The sequence below is a fragment of the Camelus ferus genome, chromosome 10 (assembly GCF_009834535.1).
Source record: "Camelus ferus isolate YT-003-E chromosome 10, BCGSAC_Cfer_1.0, whole genome shotgun sequence".
Taxonomy (NCBI): domain Eukaryota; kingdom Metazoa; phylum Chordata; class Mammalia; order Artiodactyla; family Camelidae; genus Camelus; species Camelus ferus.
The window spans coordinates 57,218,576-57,241,149 of NC_045705.1; the positions used below are offsets into that span (position 1 = coordinate 57,218,576).

General features: G+C 39.8%; 1 protein-coding gene across 2 annotated transcripts in view; it reads left to right on the top strand.

Annotated features, from left to right (window-relative positions):
• Nucleotides 1-22,574, top strand: part of RNF121 (ring finger protein 121) — a 65,309-nt gene that overhangs the window by 2,496 nt on the left and 40,239 nt on the right. Inside the window, exons 2-3 of one of the 2 annotated variants that reach the window (XM_032489256.1) lie at nt 18,123-18,185; nt 21,011-21,048. In XM_032489256.1, coding sequence (XP_032345147.1) covers nt 18,123-18,185; nt 21,011-21,048 — 101 coding nt within the window. The remainder of the gene's footprint in view (nt 1-18,122; nt 18,186-21,010; nt 21,049-22,574) is intronic. The other variant, XM_006181636.3, reaches the window with a different exon arrangement.

Here is a 22,574-nt window from a genome sequence, read left to right on the forward strand (position 1 = left end):
GCTGTCATGGAATTGTGTAACAAATTTAGTGGGGCACAAGAAACACTCAAGTCTGCTAGGAGGAGTCAGTGAAGTCTTTTTGATGGAGATGGGTTTCAGCTGAAAAATTAAAGGTTGGATTTACAAAGACGCAATGATTTGCACGTGGCATCAGAGTTGCCTTCCTGTACCACTTTCTGCTTGGTAGAGAGACTGGTGGAGCCCAGATTATAAAAGGGTAATGGATAGCCTAGCTAAGATGCAGTAGGTGCTCTTTTGATCACTTTGGGAAGATTGTGCTTGCTCTGGTTTGTTCCTCAGGATATTGGACCTGTGTTTTCCCATGTCAGATCCCATAAGATGGTCAGTAGTCTGGAATAGCAGCCATCAGTTCATTCATGTTCCTTTCCTCTTCTTTTGTCTTTTTCATTATTACTTTCTCTAGTAGTAAAGGTAATTTAGGCTTTGCTTACTGCTTCTCTGTTTTTGAGAGGTAGATAGAAAAGAGGGCTTAGGAAAAGAACTACCAGTAGAAAAGGCTATTGTTTATTGAGCCTTTACCATAAACCAGTCCCTGTTTAAGACCTTTTACCTACATTAGCTCATTACTAACAGCAGCTCTGTGAATTAGTTGGCGTTAACCGCATTTTATAAGTGAGGAGAATTCCACAGTTTGTGAGGAGGGAGTGCAGATTCCAACCCAAGTCTGCCTCTGCTATCCTGAACTCAGCCCATGCTATACTGAGCACCTTGGTTCTATTTTTCACACCAGACTTATCTTACCAAGGTAAACGACCACCTTCTTAATATACAAAAGTCTCATCTCCAAAACGTGAAGCAGCATTTCATTCCTGTGAAGTTCAAAGTGGGGGTTAACTAAAGGAATACTGTTTTTTCTATACAGGTCCTTTAACGTACTGAATACTCAATTCTCCTGAGCCCCTGGTCATGAGAAGTGATAAGCCCAGTGGCAGTCAGGGAGATGGTAGGTGGGTATAGCCAGCTCAGGCTAGGTATTAAACAGGCTGTGAAGACTGGCCAAGTTCTTTCAATTTGCTAAACCATGGGGTCTTGAGGATGTTAGGGATGATAAAGCATGGGTATCAGGTTGGAGGCTCACAAGCCAACCTACTCCTGGAGCCTGTGAGTTTCTTCTTGAAGGGGTAGCTGGTCAACCTGTGAGAGGAATTGGAGGCATCATCTTGGCATAGAGAGCTGGCTTGGGATCTAAGGTAAAAAAGCACTTCAACATCCAATCAGGACCTGCCTCCCTGGCCAGTGCCTGTGAGTTTCGGATGTGTCTACTCTCAGTACTTCTTCATCTGCCAAAATGTTGTGATATCATGCAGATTAGTGAGGAGTTTCCAGCCCAAGTTCAAAGCAAGTATCCTAGCCTACAACTAACTTAAGTTATTGCCTTAAGTGCATAATTTATGTTTTGGGGGCCCTGTTTTATTCTTGTTAAGAGAGGAGATTGGACTAGATTGGCCAGTTTTAAACATTTATTTAGTCATGAAACCCTTTATTCAAACAAAATCTCACTTGGAGACTTGTCCTTGAAGGTCAGAACCCCTTGGGTGTCTCAAGCCACACTTTGAAAATCAGGGAGCTTTCTATTACTGCCCACTGATTGTGTGACCCTACTTTATGTTTCTTCGGCTCCCCAGTACTTCCTCCAGCCCATCCCTACCAAGCATTATTTTAACTGTCTCCCCCACCAGACATGCTACATGAGAGCAGAGTCCAATTCTGTCTTGCTCATCATCGTCATAGTCCCTTCACTCAGCTTGGTGCCTGGAATAAAGCAGGCACTTAATAAGTGTTTGATGTTATTATTTTTGAGTAGTGGTAATAATAGCTACAATTTAGTGAGTGTTTGTGATATGCCAGGTCCTCTGCTTAGTAGTATGTGCTTTTTTATTGAATGTTTACAGCATCCCTGTAAGAATTGAACTATTGGACTAAAGCTCTTTCTGGCTCTAACATACTATGTTCTGTGTTTCTGATGACTGGCAGGTCTTTGTCCATGCTGTCTTGTCTGCCTAGAGTACCTTTCCTTTCCCTATGTGGTTTTCCAAATCCCACCTGTACCTTAAGGTTCTACCCCAAGGCTCTCTTGGCTTATAGAACTATTCTGATCTACATCGATATCTTCTTTCCCCATCTTTCCTGGTTTTCTCAGTGTTCATGTATCAATTCATCAAACTTATGAAACACTGTCCGTGTACCAGGCACTGTGCTTTGCTTGATCATACTAAGATGGAGAAAGTATGATAACTGCCTTCAAGGAGTTCACAGACTAGCACGGATGGGGAAAGACTGATAAATAACATGACAGTGGAGTAGATGCTGTGGGTAGATCAAGGAGGAAGTGGCCATTTATTGTCATATCTCCTCTTTCCAGGCAGGCTGTGGAAGTCCCCATCCCTTGCTTCTTCAAAGTAGTAATCTTGATCTGTTTTGTTTTTTGTTTTTCTCCTGTGGGTCTCTCCCTGTAGACATTTGATAAATGTCCCTTGTTTCCAAGGATTTTCTTCTCTACGGATTCTTGGTTAAAGTCAAGATCTTATTGAGAGATTGAGACATGTGTGACTGAAGTTTAATCTTGGCTATCTCACCATGTATCTTTGGTTTTTTTTAAGGCATGTAAAGTGAGTAATAGCATAATGTAGTGAGGGAAAACCTAGAGTAGTAAACAGTAGATTTGGGTTCTGGACTAGACTAGGAATAGCAGATTTGTTTTATCTCAGAGACAGCCAAATGATAATAGATGCTTAGATGGCTGTGTTGAAAGGATTCTGAGGCCAGGGCTCACCAGGAGAGTGCTGAGGGAGAGTGCTCAAGGCAAAGTAATATGGTACTTACTCTGTGCTGGCTCCTGTGCCAAGTGTTTTATATGCATTATCTAATTTAATACCACAGCCTTACAAGGTAGGTACTATTATGGTTATATCCATTCTATAGCTGTGGAAACTGAGGCATAGAGAATTTAAGTCAGTTGCCCAATGTCATGCAGCTAGGTAAGTGACAGGGCTAGGGTTCAAATCCAAAATGACTCCAGCATCTGTGCTCTTGACAACTCTGGGCAGTATGACTACTGTGTGCTTCCCATACTGTCCTCCACTAGACATTTCTCCAGCGTAAGTATAGGACTTCATTTACAGAGGGGATTTGACTGGGGTCATGCTATTTGTCTTTCTCTCCTATGAGACTGGCTTCTCCTTGGAAGCTCTATCCATCCTTACACCCCTGGTGCCTGGCGTAGAGTGTGATTCAATAAATGTATGAAGATACAAACTTACGAAAGATTCCGACCGCTCCATACCTTTACTCTTTATCTGTGAAATGATAGGTTTGGACTAGATGACCTTCTAGAAGTCTCTTGCAGCTTTGAAAATCCTTGATCCCAGTATTTCACTCTGCCTTGTGTTTCCTACAATTCCTATTAGGTACTCAGTAAATCCTAGTGAATGACTGAATGAAGGTATAATTATTACTAATAATCTGTACTAATAATATTGGGATGAGAAAAGAAAAAAACAGTGATATGGAAATTGTAGACAAAAAAGCCTACATACAACCTCCAATTCCATAACCTTTGACTTTTTATTCAATCAGAGTCTCATACTCTGGCAGATGTGCTGTCTACAGATGGTATTCCATTTGGTTTCCCGTTACAACACCTCCCATCCCCACCTCACTCTTCCTTTTTGCAAGTCAGTTTTTGGTTAACCTGTGACTTGGTAACTTATCTACTTCCAGAAGGAATTTAAGGTGTCATCTGGTCAATAAAGGAGGGTAGGAGAGAGAGGAAAAGATGAAGAGGAATGTTCTAACTCCTTGAGTGCAGGGACTGGCTTTCTCATCTATGTACATTCCTCAGTGCCTTGCCCAGTGCTTGGCACATAGCAGACATTAATATATTTGTTGAATAAATGAGAATGCTTGTAGGTTTGGTTACTCAGGTTTAAGGAAGTGTTGAGTAGATTGCAAAAGTTAACTGACGCCCTCTCTATTCTGGTGATAACACAATAGCACCTGACAGTACTATTTGCTTATAAACTGCTTATGAAGCATTTCCATTTGATTAATGCTGTATTGCTTCTTATGAGTGAGTCATAAACATGGAATCTGAGGACTTGCTTTCTGCCCCATAGGGCCCTACGTAGATATCTATCAACACATACCATGTTCTGTTGTTTGTCTCCTTTATTGAGCAGTGAACTCCTTGAGGGGACAGAACTGCATCATTTTTCATCTCTGTTTTCCCAGCACCTAATCTCTCACAGTGGCTAGCATAGATATTCAAATGCTTATTGCACTTGAATCTTAATTTTTTCATTTTTAAATTTATTCTATTTTTTCCCATTTTTTTAGTCAAACTATAGTCAGTTTATAATGTGTCAATTTCTGGTGTATAGCATAATGTTTCAGTCAAGCATATACATATATTCCTTTCCATATTCTTTTTCATTACAGGCTGCTACAAGATACTGAGTATAGTTCCTTGTGCTATACAGTATAAACTTGTTTATTTATTTTATACATAGTGGTTAGTATCTGCAAATCTTGAGCTCCCAATTTACCCCTTTCCACCCCCTTTAGCCCCTGGTAACCATAAGTTTGCTTTCCATGTTTCTGTTTTGTAAATAAGTTCATTTGTGTCTTTTTTTTAGATTCCACATATAAGTGATACCATATGGTATTTTTTTTCCCCTCTTTCTGGCTTACTTCACTTAGAATGACGATCTCCAGGTCCATCCATGTTGCTGCAAATGGCATTCTTTTTTATGGCTGAATAGTATTCCATTATCTATGTATAACCACAATTTCTTTATCCAGTCATCTGTCAGTGGACATTGAGGTTGTTTCCATGTTTTGCCTTTTATAAATAGTGTTACTACAAACACCTTAGGTTACATGTGTCTCTTCAAATTATATTCCCTCTGGATATATGCCCAGGAATGAGATTGCTGGATCACATGACAAGTCTTTTTTTAGTTTTTTGAGGAATCTCCAAACTGTTTTCCATAATGGCTGCACCAAACTACATTCCCACCAACAATATAGGAGGGTTCCCTGTTCTCCACACCCTCTCCAGCATTTATCGTTTGTGGACTTTTTAATGATGGCCATGCTGACTGGTGTGAAGTGATATCTCATTGTAGTTTTGATTTGCATTTCTCTGATAATTAGTGATATCGAGCATTTTTAAACTTGAATCTTAAATCTAATCCACCCACCCATGTTGAACATCCCCAGTAAGTGATCACCTAGTCTGTGTTTAAACTCCTGTAATGATAGGGAGGTTATCATTCTATGGTCAGTCTGTTCCCTCATTGAATACCTCTGTTGCGGTATTTTTCAAATTGAGCTAGAATTCTTATTTCTGTAGCTTCGATTTTTTAGTCCTTCTTTTCCAGCTCCTGTGTCTGCATCTTTGACCCATGGAGGCACATGCACTGCCAGAGAATGCCTCTGGGGGTGTAGGCTCTGTCCACGTGGGGCTATTTGGCCTAACAGCATACTCCGCGAAAGCTAACCTAAGATAATCCGTCTGATAATTGTTCTTCTTCTCTACTTTATTTCTTTGTGTTTTCCCTTCTAGAAGTCATTTGTTATCTCTCTGCTCCTCAGAGGCGAATCTGTAGGTAAACATAAACTCATTAGTTCTCTCTAAAGTGCAGCTTTCCCAAGAGGATGCTGAGTTATGGCCATGGGGCTTTTGGCCCTGAGCAAGTAGGGAGAACCAATGGGGAACAGGGAAGCTGGAGGCAGAGAGCATAGCCCTGCCAAGGTCTGTGTTCCCTTTCCCATTCTCCCCCTCTTCCCAGTAGGATGTTCTCAATAATTGCATGTGGCTGTTACTTGGGAGGCCTCCAGTGGCATTTTACTCTCCATTGCCCATAGGATTGAGCCCAACCTCTTCTTGAGCCTGTCATTTAGTGCCCTGCAGAAGCAGGCTTTTCTCTTATTCTAATGATAATAACTAATTTTTTTAGTGCATACTATATGCCAGGCATTATGCTAAGCATTTTAGATGCATTAGCTCTTCTAACTCCATTTAAATACTATTATTTTCTTTACTTCCAGATGAGTAAAAACTAAGGCATATGTAAGTAATTTATTTAAGGTTGTTTAGCTTGTAAGTGGAATTGGGATTTGAACCTAGTGATGTAACTCCATGATCTCTATTGCTGTTGTACCCTATAACATGGTTTCACTGTTTTCAAAATTCACCGTATATTTATTGAACATTCAGTTATACCAGATACTTTATTTGGTCTTGGGAATTCATAAATGGATAAAGAAACTATCTGTGCTCCAAAAGAATTCATGATCTAGTGGGGAGAGGGACCTATCAAGTGATAATGACAATGTAGTGTGATGGGTAGAGTTATGTACAGGTACCACAGGCACATGGAAGGAATGCGTAAGTGTATTGGGGAGAGTTAGGGAAGACTTCAGAGAGGATATGACATTGGGCTGATTCTTAAAGGAGGGGTAAAGTTTTTCATATGGCTAGGAGGCCAGTTTATGCCAAGGTAAGAGTATGTATGTAAAGGAATGGAGGCATGATATCTCTAAGCAAACTATTAAACATACTATTCTCTACTAATAAAACTAATAAAAATTTATTGATACTGGCTTGCTTTGTGCAAGGCACTGTGTTAGGCACTTGGGTTGTGAGGAAACGTGCTTAATCATGTTTCATGCCTTCAGGGAGCTTATATGGTTCAGTTAGAAAAATAGGACAGGTAGTCCAGTTGGAAAGGCTATAATTATAAAATAAGAAGTTCTAAATACTTTATCAGTAAAAAAACAAAATGCTGTTAGGGAAGTAAATCCCTTCTCATTGAAATGATTACAGAAGACTTTGTGGAGAGGAACCATCTGAGCTGGGCCTTAATGGGTGATTTAAATTTCACTAGAGAGTGAGTATCAGGAATAAAGACCCCAAGTAAATACGAGAAAGAAGGATGTGTTTGGTGATCAGCAAGATAAAGAGTACTAAGTACTAAATCTGGAAACATAGATTGGGGCCAGTATGAGGTTGACTTTAAATGCTAGGCTGAGGAGTTAAGATCTATTCATTCACTCCTTCAGTCATCAGTTACTGAATGCTTGTGTATGCCGATGTGGTGCTAGGGACACAAAGATGAAGACATAGCTCCTGCTTTCAGGAGGCTAATAGTCACATAGGGGAGGACAGACATGGAAACAAATGATGTAGTATAGTTGTACTTGTGTGTGTGAGGTACTGTGGTGGCAAAGGAGGGTTGATTAACTCTGCTTGAAATCATTAAAGACAAGATGCTTGAATTGGTTCTTGAGGATTAAGTTTGAGTTCAGTAGTTAGTCAAATGTCTGTGAGGTAGAGAGGAGTGATCCAGCAAAATGAAAAGGTATGCAAAGGCTTGGAGGCATTAAACAGCATGGAATATTCTGGGAACTAATAATTTCTATATAATCAGAGTTTAGGTTAAATTTCGGGGAACAACAGTGAGTGTTAAGGTTGGCGAGGCTTTTTTAGCAACATGCTAAGAAACTTGGGCTTGTAACATTTTTCAGATCTAAGTCTCAGAATGATCAAGTCTGGTAGAAGTGTGGAAATTATTTTTGGATAAATCAGCTTGGAGAAAGGAGAAGAAATTACTTGGGAGGACTGCAGTAGTAGAGGTGGTAGGTATTGGAGCACGAGTGAAGGCAGTGAGGGAAGAGAAAAGTGAGCAGCTATAAAAATATTAAATAGCAGTGCTTCCACTTTTTTTTTTGTCCTTTCCATCCCACTCCCTAATTCATTCACTCACATATCCATCAAACATTTATTAAGTATGTAATCTGTGTTGTTTATTCTTTCCTTCTTCAAATACTGTGACTTCAGGATGTCAGGGATTTTTCTAAGTCCCAGTAATTCAGCAATGAACAAGACAACCATGGTCCTTGCTCTTGTGGAGTTTACCTTCTAACAGGGGAAACACAGATACAACCAATAAGTAAGAAGCAGGATAACTCCAAGTGGTGCTAGGTGCTCTGAGGGAAGTAGGGTGATAGGATGGAGAACGACTCCAGGAGAGGTGCTACTGTCAACAGCGTGGTTATGGAAAGTCTCTGGGGAGGTGTTGTTTGAACAAAGACCTGAATGAAGATGACTTAGCAGTTTGGAGATTTGGAAGCATACATGTGTCAAGTGGGAGACAGATTGGTAGGAATGAATTAGGCATGTCTTGGGACCAAAAAAGAAGGCCAGTATGACTGAATCATAGTGAGTAAAGGAAAAATCATATGAGATCAGGAAATTTGTCAGAGTTAGATCTGTAAGGCCTTGTGGATGCTGCTAAATGTGTTGAATTTTATTGCGAATGCAATGAAGATTTTGGATGGTTTTTAAAATAGGAGTGAGGTGAGCTAATTTGCATTTTTCAAAATGATCTCTCTCTCTGCGTTGAGGAGAATGGATTGTATTCAAGGAGGGCAGTTGGGAGACTTGCAGTGGAGAAATGATAGTGTTGGAGTTGTGGGTGTTGGATAGGGAGGCAGAGGTGATGGAGAAAAGTAGATGAAATCAGAATATGTTTTGATACAAAAAAGTATGTTTTGAAGTGGAGTCTACAGGACTTCCGGTGGTTTGGATATGAGATGTAAGGGAAAGAAAATAATCAAGTTGATTTTAAAGTTTTCTAGACTTGTTTTGCTTTGACTTGAGTAGTTGGCAGTATCATGGCTGATGTTACCATGTACTGAACAAGAAGGATGGGGAGAAAATGTGAAAAATTGTAATTGGTCATGTTAAGTTTGAGATGGCTATTTAAACATCTTAAGTGGTGGTGTCAGTTAGGCAGTTGGAAACATGAGCTTAAGAGTCAGGGAAGAGATCTGGATATTGGTTCAGGACTCTGAAGATGTGGCGTTTTATCCTAGCTCTACCACACAGTTGTTACCTGAGGTAAGTCAGTGAGACACTCTGAACTGCAGTGTTGTCAGCTTAAAATAAAGATCAAGTTACTTGTTATGCCAGCCTCATGTGTATGGTGGGAGAGTCCTGTTTGCTCATTTATCCATTCATCAAACAAACACTGAGCATTTACCAAGGCACTGTCTTAGCTGTGAAGAATGATAGAGACATAGGCCCTGCTCTCAGACCACTCATAGTCCAGTGGGACAGTTAGTCAAGTAAAGAGGTGTAGTAACTGCTGTAATACAGAGAAGCACAGAGATCTCTGGGAGCACAGAAGATGGTGGGCAAGGGATCAGGAAAGGCTCCCCAGAGAAGTGGCTCTTTAGCTGATGTGAAAAATGACTAGAAATTAACCAGCCAAAGAAAGAAGGGATGGGCCCGCTAGGAAGGAGGAACAACATGTGTAAGGTGGGAGGCAAGAGGAAGAGAACCAGCCCGTTGGGGGCACAGGGTGAGGTTTAGTGTTGCTGGAGCATCAGAGTAGAAGGTGGGGAGTAATAAGAAAGTAAGAAGACTGGAAAGGGAGGCAGGTGTGAGATTATGAAAGGTCTTATATGCTGGGCTAAGGAGTTTGGAATTTTAATGGATGTGTAATAGATGATTAGCTATGGGAGAGCCTGAAGCACTTAGGTGAGTGACATGGATCAGATTTGCATTTTAGAAAGATCACTCTGGGGACAGAAATGGAGAAAGGATTAAAGAGGCAGGGAAGGCTTGCCTTAATCCAGGCAGGTAGGGCTTCCAGCTGTATCTAATTCCAAAGGGCATGTGCTTTCTGCTGTATTATACATAGTGCAAGGAGGCATATGTTGAGTGCCAGAGGAGTGGGGAAGCAGAGGAAGGTAAAATTGGAAAGGCATACTGGGGTCCGATCATGGCCTTGTGCAATCATAAGAGCTCTCTCAATGCTGTCATGGAGGGCACGGTGTATCCTACTGAGGAGTTCTTACTTTCTCTCTCTCTCTCTCTTTTTTTTTTTTTTTTTTTGGTATACATATATTTATTGAAGTATGGTCAGTTTACAGTGTTGTGTTGGTTTCCAGTGTATAGCATCATGCTTTAGTCATACATGAACAGACATATATTCGTTTTCATCCTCTTATTCATTAAGTTACTACAGGATATTGAATATACTTCCCTGTGCTATACATTATAACTTACTTTCTCTTATAGGCAGCATTGGGACACCAGATGATTTTGAACTTGAGTAACACAGTGACTGGCAAGAAGGGCATGAAGTTGAAGGGCTTGGGTGATGTTTGTAGCTTGAGTAATAGAAAAGAAGAAAGAGATGGTAGGGACATTTCCTGCCCCAGTGACTTAGGCCTTCTGGTACAACCAGCCATGTTCTTCAGTTTTTCCTTCTCCCCAAAGCTTCCTTCAGTCCTATTTGTATGCTGTGTTAAGTTTGGAAAATATTTACTGTTGACTATTAATAATCACAAAGGATTTCATGTTAGTGCTTTTTTATGAGGAAGAGTTACTTTCTAACTTAGAAGCCACAAAGAATGGAGCACCTTTGCTAGCTGTACATCTCTGATGTGGTCCAGATACCAAACTGTGTCTTTAATCAACTTCTGAGCTCCTTAAGGAGGAGAAAGTTTACTTCAAGCAGGGCCAAAGTATCATTCACTGCTATAGATGAACATAGCTTGTGATTCTGTCATGTGGTTGGTGTCTCCCACTGACTGTGGGAATGGAGGGAGGGGGCCAGTTTTCCAAGTGATGGAACATTTTGATGACTACTTCTGAGTGAGGGCCACTGTAGGATGGCTTCTTCAGAAGTTGCTTATTGTCAGAGAGCAGCAGCTGTCTCAGGGGTAAGTGGTAGCAGCCATTATAAATGGGTAGGTTCTGTTACTTTCAGATGGCTTTCCCAGTTCTTCTGAATTCTTCTGCAGCATCATCCCCACTGTTGGTTCAAGTGAGAATTATTCAGTCCTGTGTATATATTTCCAAAGCATATGCTTTGTGTCTAGTGCTAGGTGTGAAGTGTGAGGGAGATGCAGAACGAGTAAGGCATTACCTTGTTTTCAAAGCAGTTAACGTTAATGTAACATCCACTTAACATTTATTGAACACATCCAGTGTGCCAGATTACATGCTAGTTCTTTGATGTAAAAATGAGTAAGATACAGATGATCCTCGGGCCATTTTCCACCCAGTAGGATTGCTAAATGGGAGAAGGTATTTGCAAACCACGTGTCTGATAAGGGACTGTGTTCAGGATATGTAATGAACTTTTACAGCTCAACAAGAAAAAGATAATCTAATAAAAAAATGAACAAACGATTTGAATAGACTTTTCTCCAAAGAAAACATACAAATGGCCAATAAGCACATGAAAAGATGTTGAACATCATTAGTCATCAGAGAAATGCAAATCAAAACCATAATGAGATGTATCACTTCATACCCACTGTAATCAGAAAGACGTGATAACAAGTGTTGTTGTGGATGTGGAGAAATTGGAATCCTCATACACTTCTAGTAGAAATGTAAAATTGTGCAGCTGCTATGGAAAATAGTGGGGCAGGTCTTCAAAAGGTTAAGCATAGAGTTACCATATTACCCAGTAATTCCATCCCAGGTATATATTTGAGAAATAAAAATATGTCCACATAAAAGCACATATAAATGAAAGGTCCAGAACAGCAAGTCTATAGAGACACAAAATAAATTAGTGGTTCCTTAGGTCTAGGGGTAGGAATGGGGAGTTGGGCACTTAACCTGAGCTTTCTCTTTAGCGTGATGGAAATTATTTAAACTAAGATGTTGTACAACTCTGTAAATGTATGAACAGTCATTGAATTGTCCACCTAAAATGGTGCTGTACTTCAGCAAAACTTTAAAAATAAGAAAAGATTGAGGGGTGGTTATAGCTCAGTGGTAGAGTGTATGCATGAGGTCATCGGTTCAATCCCCAGTACACATCTGTGAAATAAAAAATAACAATAAATAAATAAACCTAATTACCCGCAAAAATTAAAAAAAAAAAAAAAGAAAAAATTCTTGGCTTCATGATGATTAGAGGCCAGTGATGGAAACAGACTCAGAAACAAGTATAAAAAGTAATAAATGTGACCTTAGAGGTGTTTGCAAATTGTAAATTTCTGCAGGAGAACAGAAGAGAAAATGAATTACTCCACCTGAGGAAATCTGCTAGACTCTAAGCTCCTTGAGAGCGAGAGCTATTATTTATCATATCCCCTGTCCAGAGCTTAACACATGATTAGGTAACAGTTGTTGAATGGATGTGTGAATGAATAAAGTCAGAGAATGTGTCACAAAGGAGGTGATATTTGAGCTACATCTTAAAGAGATAATAGGAATGAACTAGACTGTGAAGATGAGGAAAGAATTCTAGGGCGAGAAGGGCAGCAGCCAGAGCACTGAGAGACGGAACGGAGAGCATGTTAGAATGACAGGTATTCAGCGTGGCTGGAGTAAAAGCCATTTGTTAGAGGTGATGAGATAATTAGCTGGTTGTACCAGATTATAAAGTATTTTGTGTGTCATACATAGGAGTTTGGACTTCAATCCGAAGGCAGTCAAAAGTTATCAGTTTGTCAAAGTAGGAGACTGTTGCAGTCAGATGTGCGCATCTGATAAAGATCACTGTGACTGATCCTGTTAAGAGTCTGTTCTGGCAAGGTTAAAGTCAGGGAGATCACCTCGGAAATCACTGCAGTAGTCTAGGAGGGAGTGCGAGATCAAGTCTGAACCAAGGAGGTGTGGCAATGAAAAACTGGAGGGAGATTTCATAGGTGAGTAGGTGTGGTCAGTTTAGACTTCAGGGCTTTAGGAGTTTCATAGAAAGCTATAGAAAGTTCTGTTCTGGAGGAGATGGCATCTGGATTGGATCTTTAAGGATGGAAGAAAAGTATAGAGCATATGGGAAGCTAGAGTACATAAAAGAAAGCGTGAGAGAGGAGAGCTAGGTGAGGGGGAAGCCAGTCTGAGAAATATGAATTTGATGGGATAGGAATAGAAGAACCCCCACATTTGATAATTGTTGAATGGGAGAGAGGTATTAAACTTTTCCTTCCACTTTTGTGTAAGTTTGAAAAGTTTCGTTAAAAAAGCTTTCCAGTTCACCTGGCCTGGAGGGTGTGCTTTCTGGTGATGGTAGGAGGGGTGGGAGTGGAGGGCAGACAGCACAGCCATCATTACAGCCAGCATCTACTCTCACTCCACTGCCCAAAGTGTGCTGTCCACGTCAAGCTTTACAGTTTGGCTCAGCATATCCAGTGTCTGCATGATTCCCAGCTGATTTACGAAGTCTGAAAAGTGAGGTAATTCCACTTTGATTTATTGGCCTTGAATTCTTGGCAGGGCTTAGGAATTGGAGAAGAATGTGAATGAGAGGAGAATGGGGAGCTATGAATATGGTTAGCCTATGAAACTTTGGACATCACTTGCTATCCTAATCACTTAGTAGACCACATTATCTGTACCCACCAGCTAGAGGCAGCCAGCCTGGTGATTTTGCTGTATTAAGAGCAGGTTCAGGAGCTAGCTTATCTCTCCTTCTCTGGGCTTATGCAGCATTTTGTTTATATGTCAATGGTTATCCTTATCACATTATGTTTAATAGTCTGTTTCCGCCCTGCTCCCTAGACTGTGACTACTGCAAGGGCAAAGGTTGGGCTTATTCATCTCTAATGTTCTGTGAAAGACTGAAGTCTGTAGCTGCATGGTTGACCAATCTCTAACTTGAAAAGGTCAGTTGAGATCTATGAAATGCCAGGTTGCCTTGATGGACAGAGTTCCGGAGTTTAGGGCCCTTTAAAATTAGCAGGTACTTGAAACCAGGGCAAGAAGCCATCCCTCAAGTGATGGATATTCCTGATGCATGCATATGGTAGTCACTTGGTAAATTTTCATTGATTTAATTTGGTGGCATCCTGTTATATCACACCTCACCACACTGAAGGCATTTTCCTTTTACTTCCATGGTAACTAAGGAAACTGGCAGTTTAGAAAGCCAGAATATTATAGCTGACTCCAAAGCTTTGGTGTTAGATGGATTTAGTATGAATTATTATAGCATTTTAGCTTTAAGGGACTTTGAAAATTACTTAAGCCAACTTTCTCATTTTATATATGGGGAAACTAAGGCATAGAGAGAAGTGCCCTGTTCATTGACATCTAGCAAGTAACAAATTTAAAAGAAGAGAAATCATATACTGTCTGCTCTCAGTGCACAATGGAGTTAAGCCAGAAATCAGTAACAGAAGGATAGCTAGGAAATCCATAAATACTTGGAGATTTTAAACAACACACTTCTAAATAACATATGAATCAAAGAAGAGATCTGAAGAGAAATTTAAATATATTTAACTGAATGAATATGAACACAACTTATCAAAATTTGGAATAGACCTATATCTATTAAAGAAATTCACTGAATAATTATTAACTTTTCAAAGTAGAAAGCACCAGGCCCAAATGGGTTCACTGGTGAATTCTACCAAACATCTAAGGAAGAAATTGTACCTCTATAGTCTCTACAGTCTCTTTCAGAAGATGGAAGCAGAGTGAATACTTCCTAACTCATTCTATGAGGCCAACATTACCCTAATATTAGAACCAGATAAAGGCATTATAAGAAAAAAAAACTACAAACCATTGTCTCTCATGAATATAGATTTAAAAATCATTAACAAAATACTGACAAATTGAATCCAGTGTATAAAAAGAATCATACACCAAGACCAAATGGGATTTATCCTAGGGATGCAAACTTGGTTTAACATTTGAAAAATCAGTTTATATAATCCATCATCACATCAACAGAAGAAAAATTACATGAACATATAAGTAGTTGTAGCAAAAGCATTTGACAACAACCATCACCCATTCAAGATAAAAATTCCCATTAAACTAGGAATATAGGGGAACTTCCTCAACTTGATAAAGAATATCTACCCCAAACCTACAGCTAACATCGTACTTGTGACAAGCATGAAGCTTGTTTATTAAACTTAGTTAAAATTCAAAATTTTTGTTCTGTGAAAGAAACTGTCAGAAGAATGAAAGGACAAGCCACAAACTGGGAGAATATATTTGCAAAAGACCTCTCAGATAAAGGATTGTTACCAAAATATACAAAGAATTCTTGAAACTTAATAATAAGAAAACAAACAACCTGATTAAAAAGTGTGCTAGAGCAGATACTAACTACTATATATAAAACAGGTAAACAGCAAGGTTCTACTGTATAGCACAGGGAACTATATTCAATATCTTGTAATAACCTATAATGAAAGAAAATATGAAAAAGAATGTTTAAGTATAACTGAAACATGCGTACTAGAAATTAACACAACATTGTAAACCAAGTATATCTTAATTTTTAAAAAATTTTTAAAAAGTTTCCCACCAAAAATGTAAAAAAGCAAAACATGAAAAAAAAAAAAACTGTGGGCTAGAGACTTTAACATACAGCCCACCAGAGAAGATATACAGATGGCAGATAAGCATATGGAAAGATGCCCCACATCATATGTAATCAGGGAAATGCAAATTAAAACAACGAGATAGCACTAAACACCCATTAGAATGATCAAAATCTGGGACACTGACAGCACCAAATGCTGTCAAGGATGTGGAGCAGCAGGAACGCTCATTCATTGATGATGGGAATGCAAAATAATACATGCACTGTGAAAGACAGTTTGGTGGTTTCTTGCAAAACTAAACATATGACCATACAATCCAGCAATTGTGCTCCTTAATATTTCCCCGAAGGAGTTGAAAGCTTATGTCCACACAAAAACCTGCAGACAGATGCTTATAGCAGCTTTATACATAATTACCAAAATTTGGAAGCAATCAGGATGTCTTTTAATAGGTGAATGGATAAATTGTGGTACATCCAGACAATGGAATATTATTCAGTACTAAGAAGAAATGAACTATCAAGCCATGAAAAGGCATAGAGGAATATTAAATACATATTATTAAGTGAAAGAAGCCAGTGTGAAAAGGCTACGTACTATATGATTTCAACTATACGACATTCTGGAAAAGGCAATACTATGGAGACAGTAAAAAGATCAGTGGTTGTAGGGATTAGGGGGGTGGAGGGGTGAATGAGCAGAACACAGAATTTTTAGGTCAGTGAGACTATTCTGTATGATACTGTAACGGTGGATTTGTGTCCATAAGGACATTTGTATAGTAGAAAGGTATATATTTAACAAACCCATAGAATGTACGTCAGTAGTGAACTCTAAGGTAAGCTATGGACTTTAGGTGATAATGGTGTATCAGTGTAAGTTCATCAGTTAGAACAAAGGTATTGCGCTGATGGAGAATGTTGATGGGGAAGCTATGCATATTTAGGGGCAGGGGTCGAGTGGGAAATGTCAGCATGTCCCATTCAGTTTTGTTGTGAACCTAAAACTGTAAAAACAGTAAAAAACAAAATATTTTCAAAAAGTGGACAAAGATTTTGAATAAACTTTACTCCAAAGAAAATATGTGAATGGCTAATAAGCATATGAAAAGGTGTTCAATGTCATTATACATCAGGGAAATGCAAAATCAAAATCACATTGATACGCCATTTCACACCCATTGGGATACCTTTTACCAAAAAGACAGGATAACAAGTGTCGAAGATGTGGAGAAAGTGGAACTCTCAGACACTGCTCATGGGAATGTAAAATGGTGCAGCTGCTGTGGAAAACAAATTGCAGTTCCTTGAAAGGTTAAACATAGTTAACATATGACCAAACAATTCCACTGCTAGTTATATGCTCAAGAGAAATGAAAGCATGTCTACACAAAAACTGGTAGATGAATGTTCATAACAGCATTATTTGTAATAGCCCAAAACTGTAAACAACCCAAGTTTCCATCAACTGATGAATGGACAAATAAAATATATATCCATACAATACAATATTTGGCAGTAAAACTACAGTACCTGATCCAACATTGAAAACATGCTAAGTGAAAGAAGCCAATCACAAAAAAACACATATTGTATGATCTTTTTTATATGAAATGTCTAGAATAGTCAAATCTATAGATAGAGGTCAAAAGTAAATTAGTGGTTCTGTGGGCTGGGGGAAGTTGGAGAGTGACTGCTAACTGGTGTGTGGTGTCATTTGGGGTGGTAAAAATGTTCTAAATTTAACTAGTGGTGATTGTGGCACAACTCTGAAAATACTGAAAGCACTGAATAGTACATTTTCAATGGGTGAATTTTATGATATGTGAATTAGATCTCAGTAAAATTATTATTAAAAACGATTCAAGTGCATAGAAGTATATGACTGTAGGAGAGATTGTGAATGTGAGTCCTGGGAGGCAGTAGCAATCCTTTTATGTGCATATGAAATACCTGGGTATCTTATTAAATGTAGGTTCTGATTCAAGGGGTCTAGGATGGATTCTGAAGCTTCTATTTCTTAAGTTCTTAGGGTGCTGATGCTGCTAGGCAGTAGAGGATGTTTGTTTTTTCAGTGAATGGGGTCAGTCTGAAGAGCCTTTCTGGAGACAGGAGGATTTGGCTAGGGTTTTGTAGGAAGGCAGAATGTGGTTTGGTGGAAGAGAGGGGCTGAAGGGACAAAGTAATTAGCATCTGTAAAGACTCAGAGCCCATAGAATACCCAGTATTTGTGGGGGACAGGAAGCTTGTTTATGGGGTTACACCGGTGGATTCATAAGTCTTTCCCATCTGGGAAAATGTATCAACAGCAGATTATTTTCCATTTTTGTGAAGCTTTCTCTTGCCCTCTGCCTGACATTTTTGGTTTAACTTCTTTCAAATCTGAACCTAGGTAGATTGGAATGACTAGAGCCCTTCTGAGATCCTAGGAGGGGAGTTAATGGTTGGCGAAAAGACATTCTGTGTCTGGATCTTAGGTGTTAGATATGGGCCCATCGCCCATAACCCTACCCTGAGAGCCTCCCTAATTAGCTACCTGAGTTCTGGACAGGGCATCTTCTGACTGGTTTATTGCTTGGACCCAGATGAATAAACTCATTAATGAGGGAGCAAATAAAGAGGTATTTCCAGATGGTGCAGGCTAATTATAGATATAGTTTATAACGTTCCTTGTTTTTCCACTTGAGCTACAAGACTGGTTTGGATATAATTTAAAAAGTCTTTTGGTTCAGGAGGCAAATATTAAGGCCAACTCATGTCTTTTTTTTTTTTTTTTTTTAGTGTAACTCCATTCTGGTACTCATACTACTCCATGAAGTGCTAAATGGTCCTCTCCGCACCAGGGTTAGTGCTTCAGCCTTAGTGCTTGCCCTTTTGAGCTGTTCCCTGAGGCTCTGAAAGCAATACCGCCCTGTGCTACACCAGCATTCTGTTGCCTGGCCTCTCCCAGTACTTTTTAAAGTACACCCACTCTCCTAGGAGGAAAGGCAATGAAGTCACTTGCTCACTTGGAATATACTTAACCTCACAGCCCCACAATGAAGTCAGAAGACTTATTTTCTATTTTTTAGAGGGGGAAAAACTAAGCTTGCTTGACTTCTGTCTCATGGAGAGGTGCCCCCATGCCTGGCTCAGTTCTCTGAATCTTCCTAGTTTCGCCTTCAATGGACTTGTCTTGCTTCTTTGAACGCGTAGTCGTGTTGTGTTGTGTTGTTTTGACATGTAGTTTTTTAAACATAATTTTCTGGGTACCTCTAGAAAATGAATACTTCTTTCCCAGATGCTTATTAGGTATTTTTCAAGTGTTTGTTTGCACTCCCATTTAAACATCTCCAGGTGAGGTGCCGGTTCATCAGCATACTTACTGCCCTCTTGGAGAGAATTCTGTTCAGTTCCACAGGTACTCATTGAGTGCTTAATATACACTCAGCTCTCCTATTCTTGAAAGACACAAAAGCAGTGTATTCTCCTTGGCTCTGTGGCATCTTCCGTGGTGGGAGCAAGATAGACATAAGCAGGACTTGGACTAGGGTAAAGCAAACAAGGCACTGGGCGCAAACTTGAAGGAGGCACTCTGAAGGTCATGCAAGCGCAGGGTCTGTACCTGAGAATGTGTGCCTCCTTAAATTCTGAGCCCTAGGTCCCTTGCTTACCCCACCCTGGTCCTGGACTTAAGAAGCAGTTAGGTCACTTGGAAGGCATGTCTAAATAACATAAGACTGAAAGTGAAACAGAACAGTGCTGCTCAAGCTTAATGTGCATATGAATCATCTGGAGACCTTACTAAAATGAGGATTGTGATTCAGTAGGTCTGGAGTGGTTCTTGAGATTCTACATTTCTAACAAGCACCCAGATGATTCTGATACTAGGGCTACACTTTGAGTAGCAAGGAGAAAAATTCATGCTAGAGGAAAGCAAAGGGTCATATTCACTAAGCTAGGGGACCAGGGTAGCCTTCTCCAGGGAAAGTGAAGTGGCAGCTGAGTTCTCAAAGGATAAATTGGATTTGGATTGGAAGAAAAGAGGGGTGAGGGCATTATAAACAGAATGAAGAATGTGCAAACGCTCAGAGACAGGAATGAACCCCATGTGTTTGGAAACAGACTAACTTGGCAAGATGCAGGTCCAAGTTGGAAAAGAGGAAAAGAGTTTTGATAGGTAGCATGAAACCTGTGTATTCATTGTTTCTTTAGAAATGTGGTCCTTAATTTACTGCTCAGATACTATCCAACTGGGCCTTTCCATTTCCTGCATCAGCTTTTCCCCTCTTGGAGGGGACCCCTGTCCTTCTGGGGAGATAAAGAGCTGAGTCCAGACACCTGAATAAAGTCTGTGAGGCAAAATGTGAAGTAGGACAAAGGGGTGGTTGACTTCATTACCTTGATTGGATAGGGGAGGCCTTGGAATATTTTCCTTCCCTTCCATTCTCCATCCCTCCTTCTCCTCCCCTTCACTTCTCCTTCTCATTTTCTTTCGTTCCTTCCTTCCTTGGTTTTTCTTTTTTCAGGGCGGCTTCCCTTCTTTCTTTCCTTTCTTCCTTCTTTTCTCTCTTCTGGCTTTCTTTCTTTCGTTCTTTTTTCCTTTTTATTGTCGGGCTTGCTCTTTGCTTTTTTCGTTCTCCTTCCTCTTTTTCTGACTCTTTCTGCTCTCTTCTGCGGTTCTGCTCTCTGTCTGATTCTCTATCTCTCTGTCTCTCCTCTCTTCTCTCTCTCTTTCTCTCTTTCTTTCTTTCTCTTTTCTTCTTTTCTTTCTTTCTTTCACGGGACATATAGAAACCAGAAAGCCCTCCCTACATAATGGTGGACATTCCCAGTATATACACATAAAGAGTGCCTGGTAAATATGTGCCAATTTTACTTCATAATAGAATGGAGTTCTGCTTATTTTACTTCAAACAGCCCACTTAAAGTACTTTTCTAAAGTTAGCAGAGGAACAGTGGAAAACTAGGCCTTAAACATCATAAGTACTAAAGGAATATTTGCTGATTGATTCCTTTAAGTGATTATGAGGTCCTGTCTTCTCTACATCAAGGCACATTTTCAGCTCAGTTTAATGTAAGAATGTATCGAGTGACTTAGGTACTAAGACTTGGGTATGCTTCCATATAGCTACAAGGAAGTAGACTTGAGCCCTGAACTCAAAGAGTTGAGTATTATTCTAGAGCAGTAGTATTCAACTGGGGGTAATTTTTGTCCCCTAAGGGACATTTGACAATGTCTGTAGATATTGTTGGTTGTTGCATCTTTGGGGATGCTTCTGGCATCTAGTGGGTAGAGGCCAAGGATGCTGTTAAACATCCTACAATGTAGAGACAACCCCTCACCAAAAAACCCAAAGAATTAACTGGCCCAAAATATCACTAGTGCCAAGGTTTAAGAAATCCTGCTCTAAAATAGGATAAGACCAACAAATAGAACTGGAACTTTGAGGTTGGAAGGCCATACAGCTGGTTAATAGCAGAGCAGGGACTGAAGTTTAGTTCACCCTAATCTAATGGGGCCATTTAGAGTCAAATGGCATTATATGTCAGAATATTTTATCTAGCTTCATGTCCCACAAATCCTGAATCATACATATTTTTAGCTCTAGCAAATATGTGATCACTGTATGTTGGGCAGGGACAGTTCTAAGACAGTAATGGATTTTTCTGGTGGTGTCTTTCTACAGGTTGATATGTCAGACCTCTCCCCAGAGGAGCAATGGAGGTAAGTGTGACAGTGTGGGCCCCTCATGCTGGGGACTATAGATGGATCCTAATAATAGAGTTGTGTATTTTGCTTCCTTGTCTGTGGAAATCAGTGACCTGTGACTGCTGGGACAGGCCATTTGAGATCTTTTCCAGTACTTGGTTCACTCCTGGGTAGCTCCCTCCATCCTGGGGAGTAAATAGGTTATTGCCCCAAACCATCCATCTGAGTTTGAATACTAGTTCTGCCATTTCCTAGTGTTGTGATCTTGGGCAAGTTACTTAACTTGACACTACCTTAATTCTCCCAGTTTGTAAAGTGAGGATCATAATAGTGTCTATACCTCATAAAGTTGTTGTGAGGATTAATATATGTGAAATTCTTAGAACAGTGCCTGGCATGTGGTTAACTTCCAGTAACTGTTACCTACTTTGAGGGTGAGTATCATCATTAACATCATCATTATCCATGAAACAGGTCAGAGAGCTCTGGTTGAGAAAATAAGAGATGTGTTTTCTTATCTCAACTCTGCTACTAACTTGCTTTGTAACCAGAGAGAGTCAACAGTTATCTTACTGTCATTATGTCTCACCAGTAAAGGAGTCTCAAGAGTATTTGCCCCACAAACATTGCCAGGTGGCTGACTAATGAGCTGAAGTCAACCAAGTAAAATTTGTTTTACTAATTTGAAAAACTTGGTTTACTAAATTTCTGACTCCTACCTCCCTGTTATCTTTTTGTCAGATTTTCTCACCCAGGACAGAGTTTTAGGTAAGACGAACCCTTAGGTGCTGTGGCTGGCTGGCTGGCTGACATTTGGCTGCCCGACATTTGGCTGCCCACCCTAGTGGGCAGTTTCCCCCTAACATTTTATTATGAAAAATCTCAAACATACAGAAAAGTTGAAAGAATTGTGCAGTGAACACCCTTATACCCACCACCTAGATTCTACAGTTAACTTTTTGCTATATTAGCTTTATGATCTATCTGTCCATAATTCATCCAACCAAGTTCTTCTTGCTTAGTCTCTCATTGCACTTGGGAATTTCATGAAGATACAATTTATGTTGTCCTTTCCCTTTCTCCCTAATACTTCTGGGTATGAAGTACTTGCACAAAAGCTCCTGACTACAGGCTACATTTGTGTTTAGTTTTCTAACTCCTTCATTCCTCTCCCTTGGCTGACTCTGACCCAGAATGGTAGGAGTGACTTTCCTATTCTTAGAGGAAGCTTTTTGCCTGTGTTGGCCAAGGGAATCACTTGCTGTCAGTCCTCAGGACTATGCCAGCCTTAGATTAAATAAGAGTTTCCAGTTGTACTCTCCTTGTGCCCTTAAAGAGGCTATTTACCTGTGGATACTGATGGTGAAGTTACTGTTGGATTAGTATAAAGTTGAAACAGTTGAGATTTTTCAGGCTTCAAGATCTCTGGTCCTGACAGAGAGGGTAGGACAAATAAAGCATGACTTTAACCCTGGAATTAGCACACATTTGCAATGTTATTCCTTTATTGGTGTCATAAATATCATTAAGTAAGAGTATGA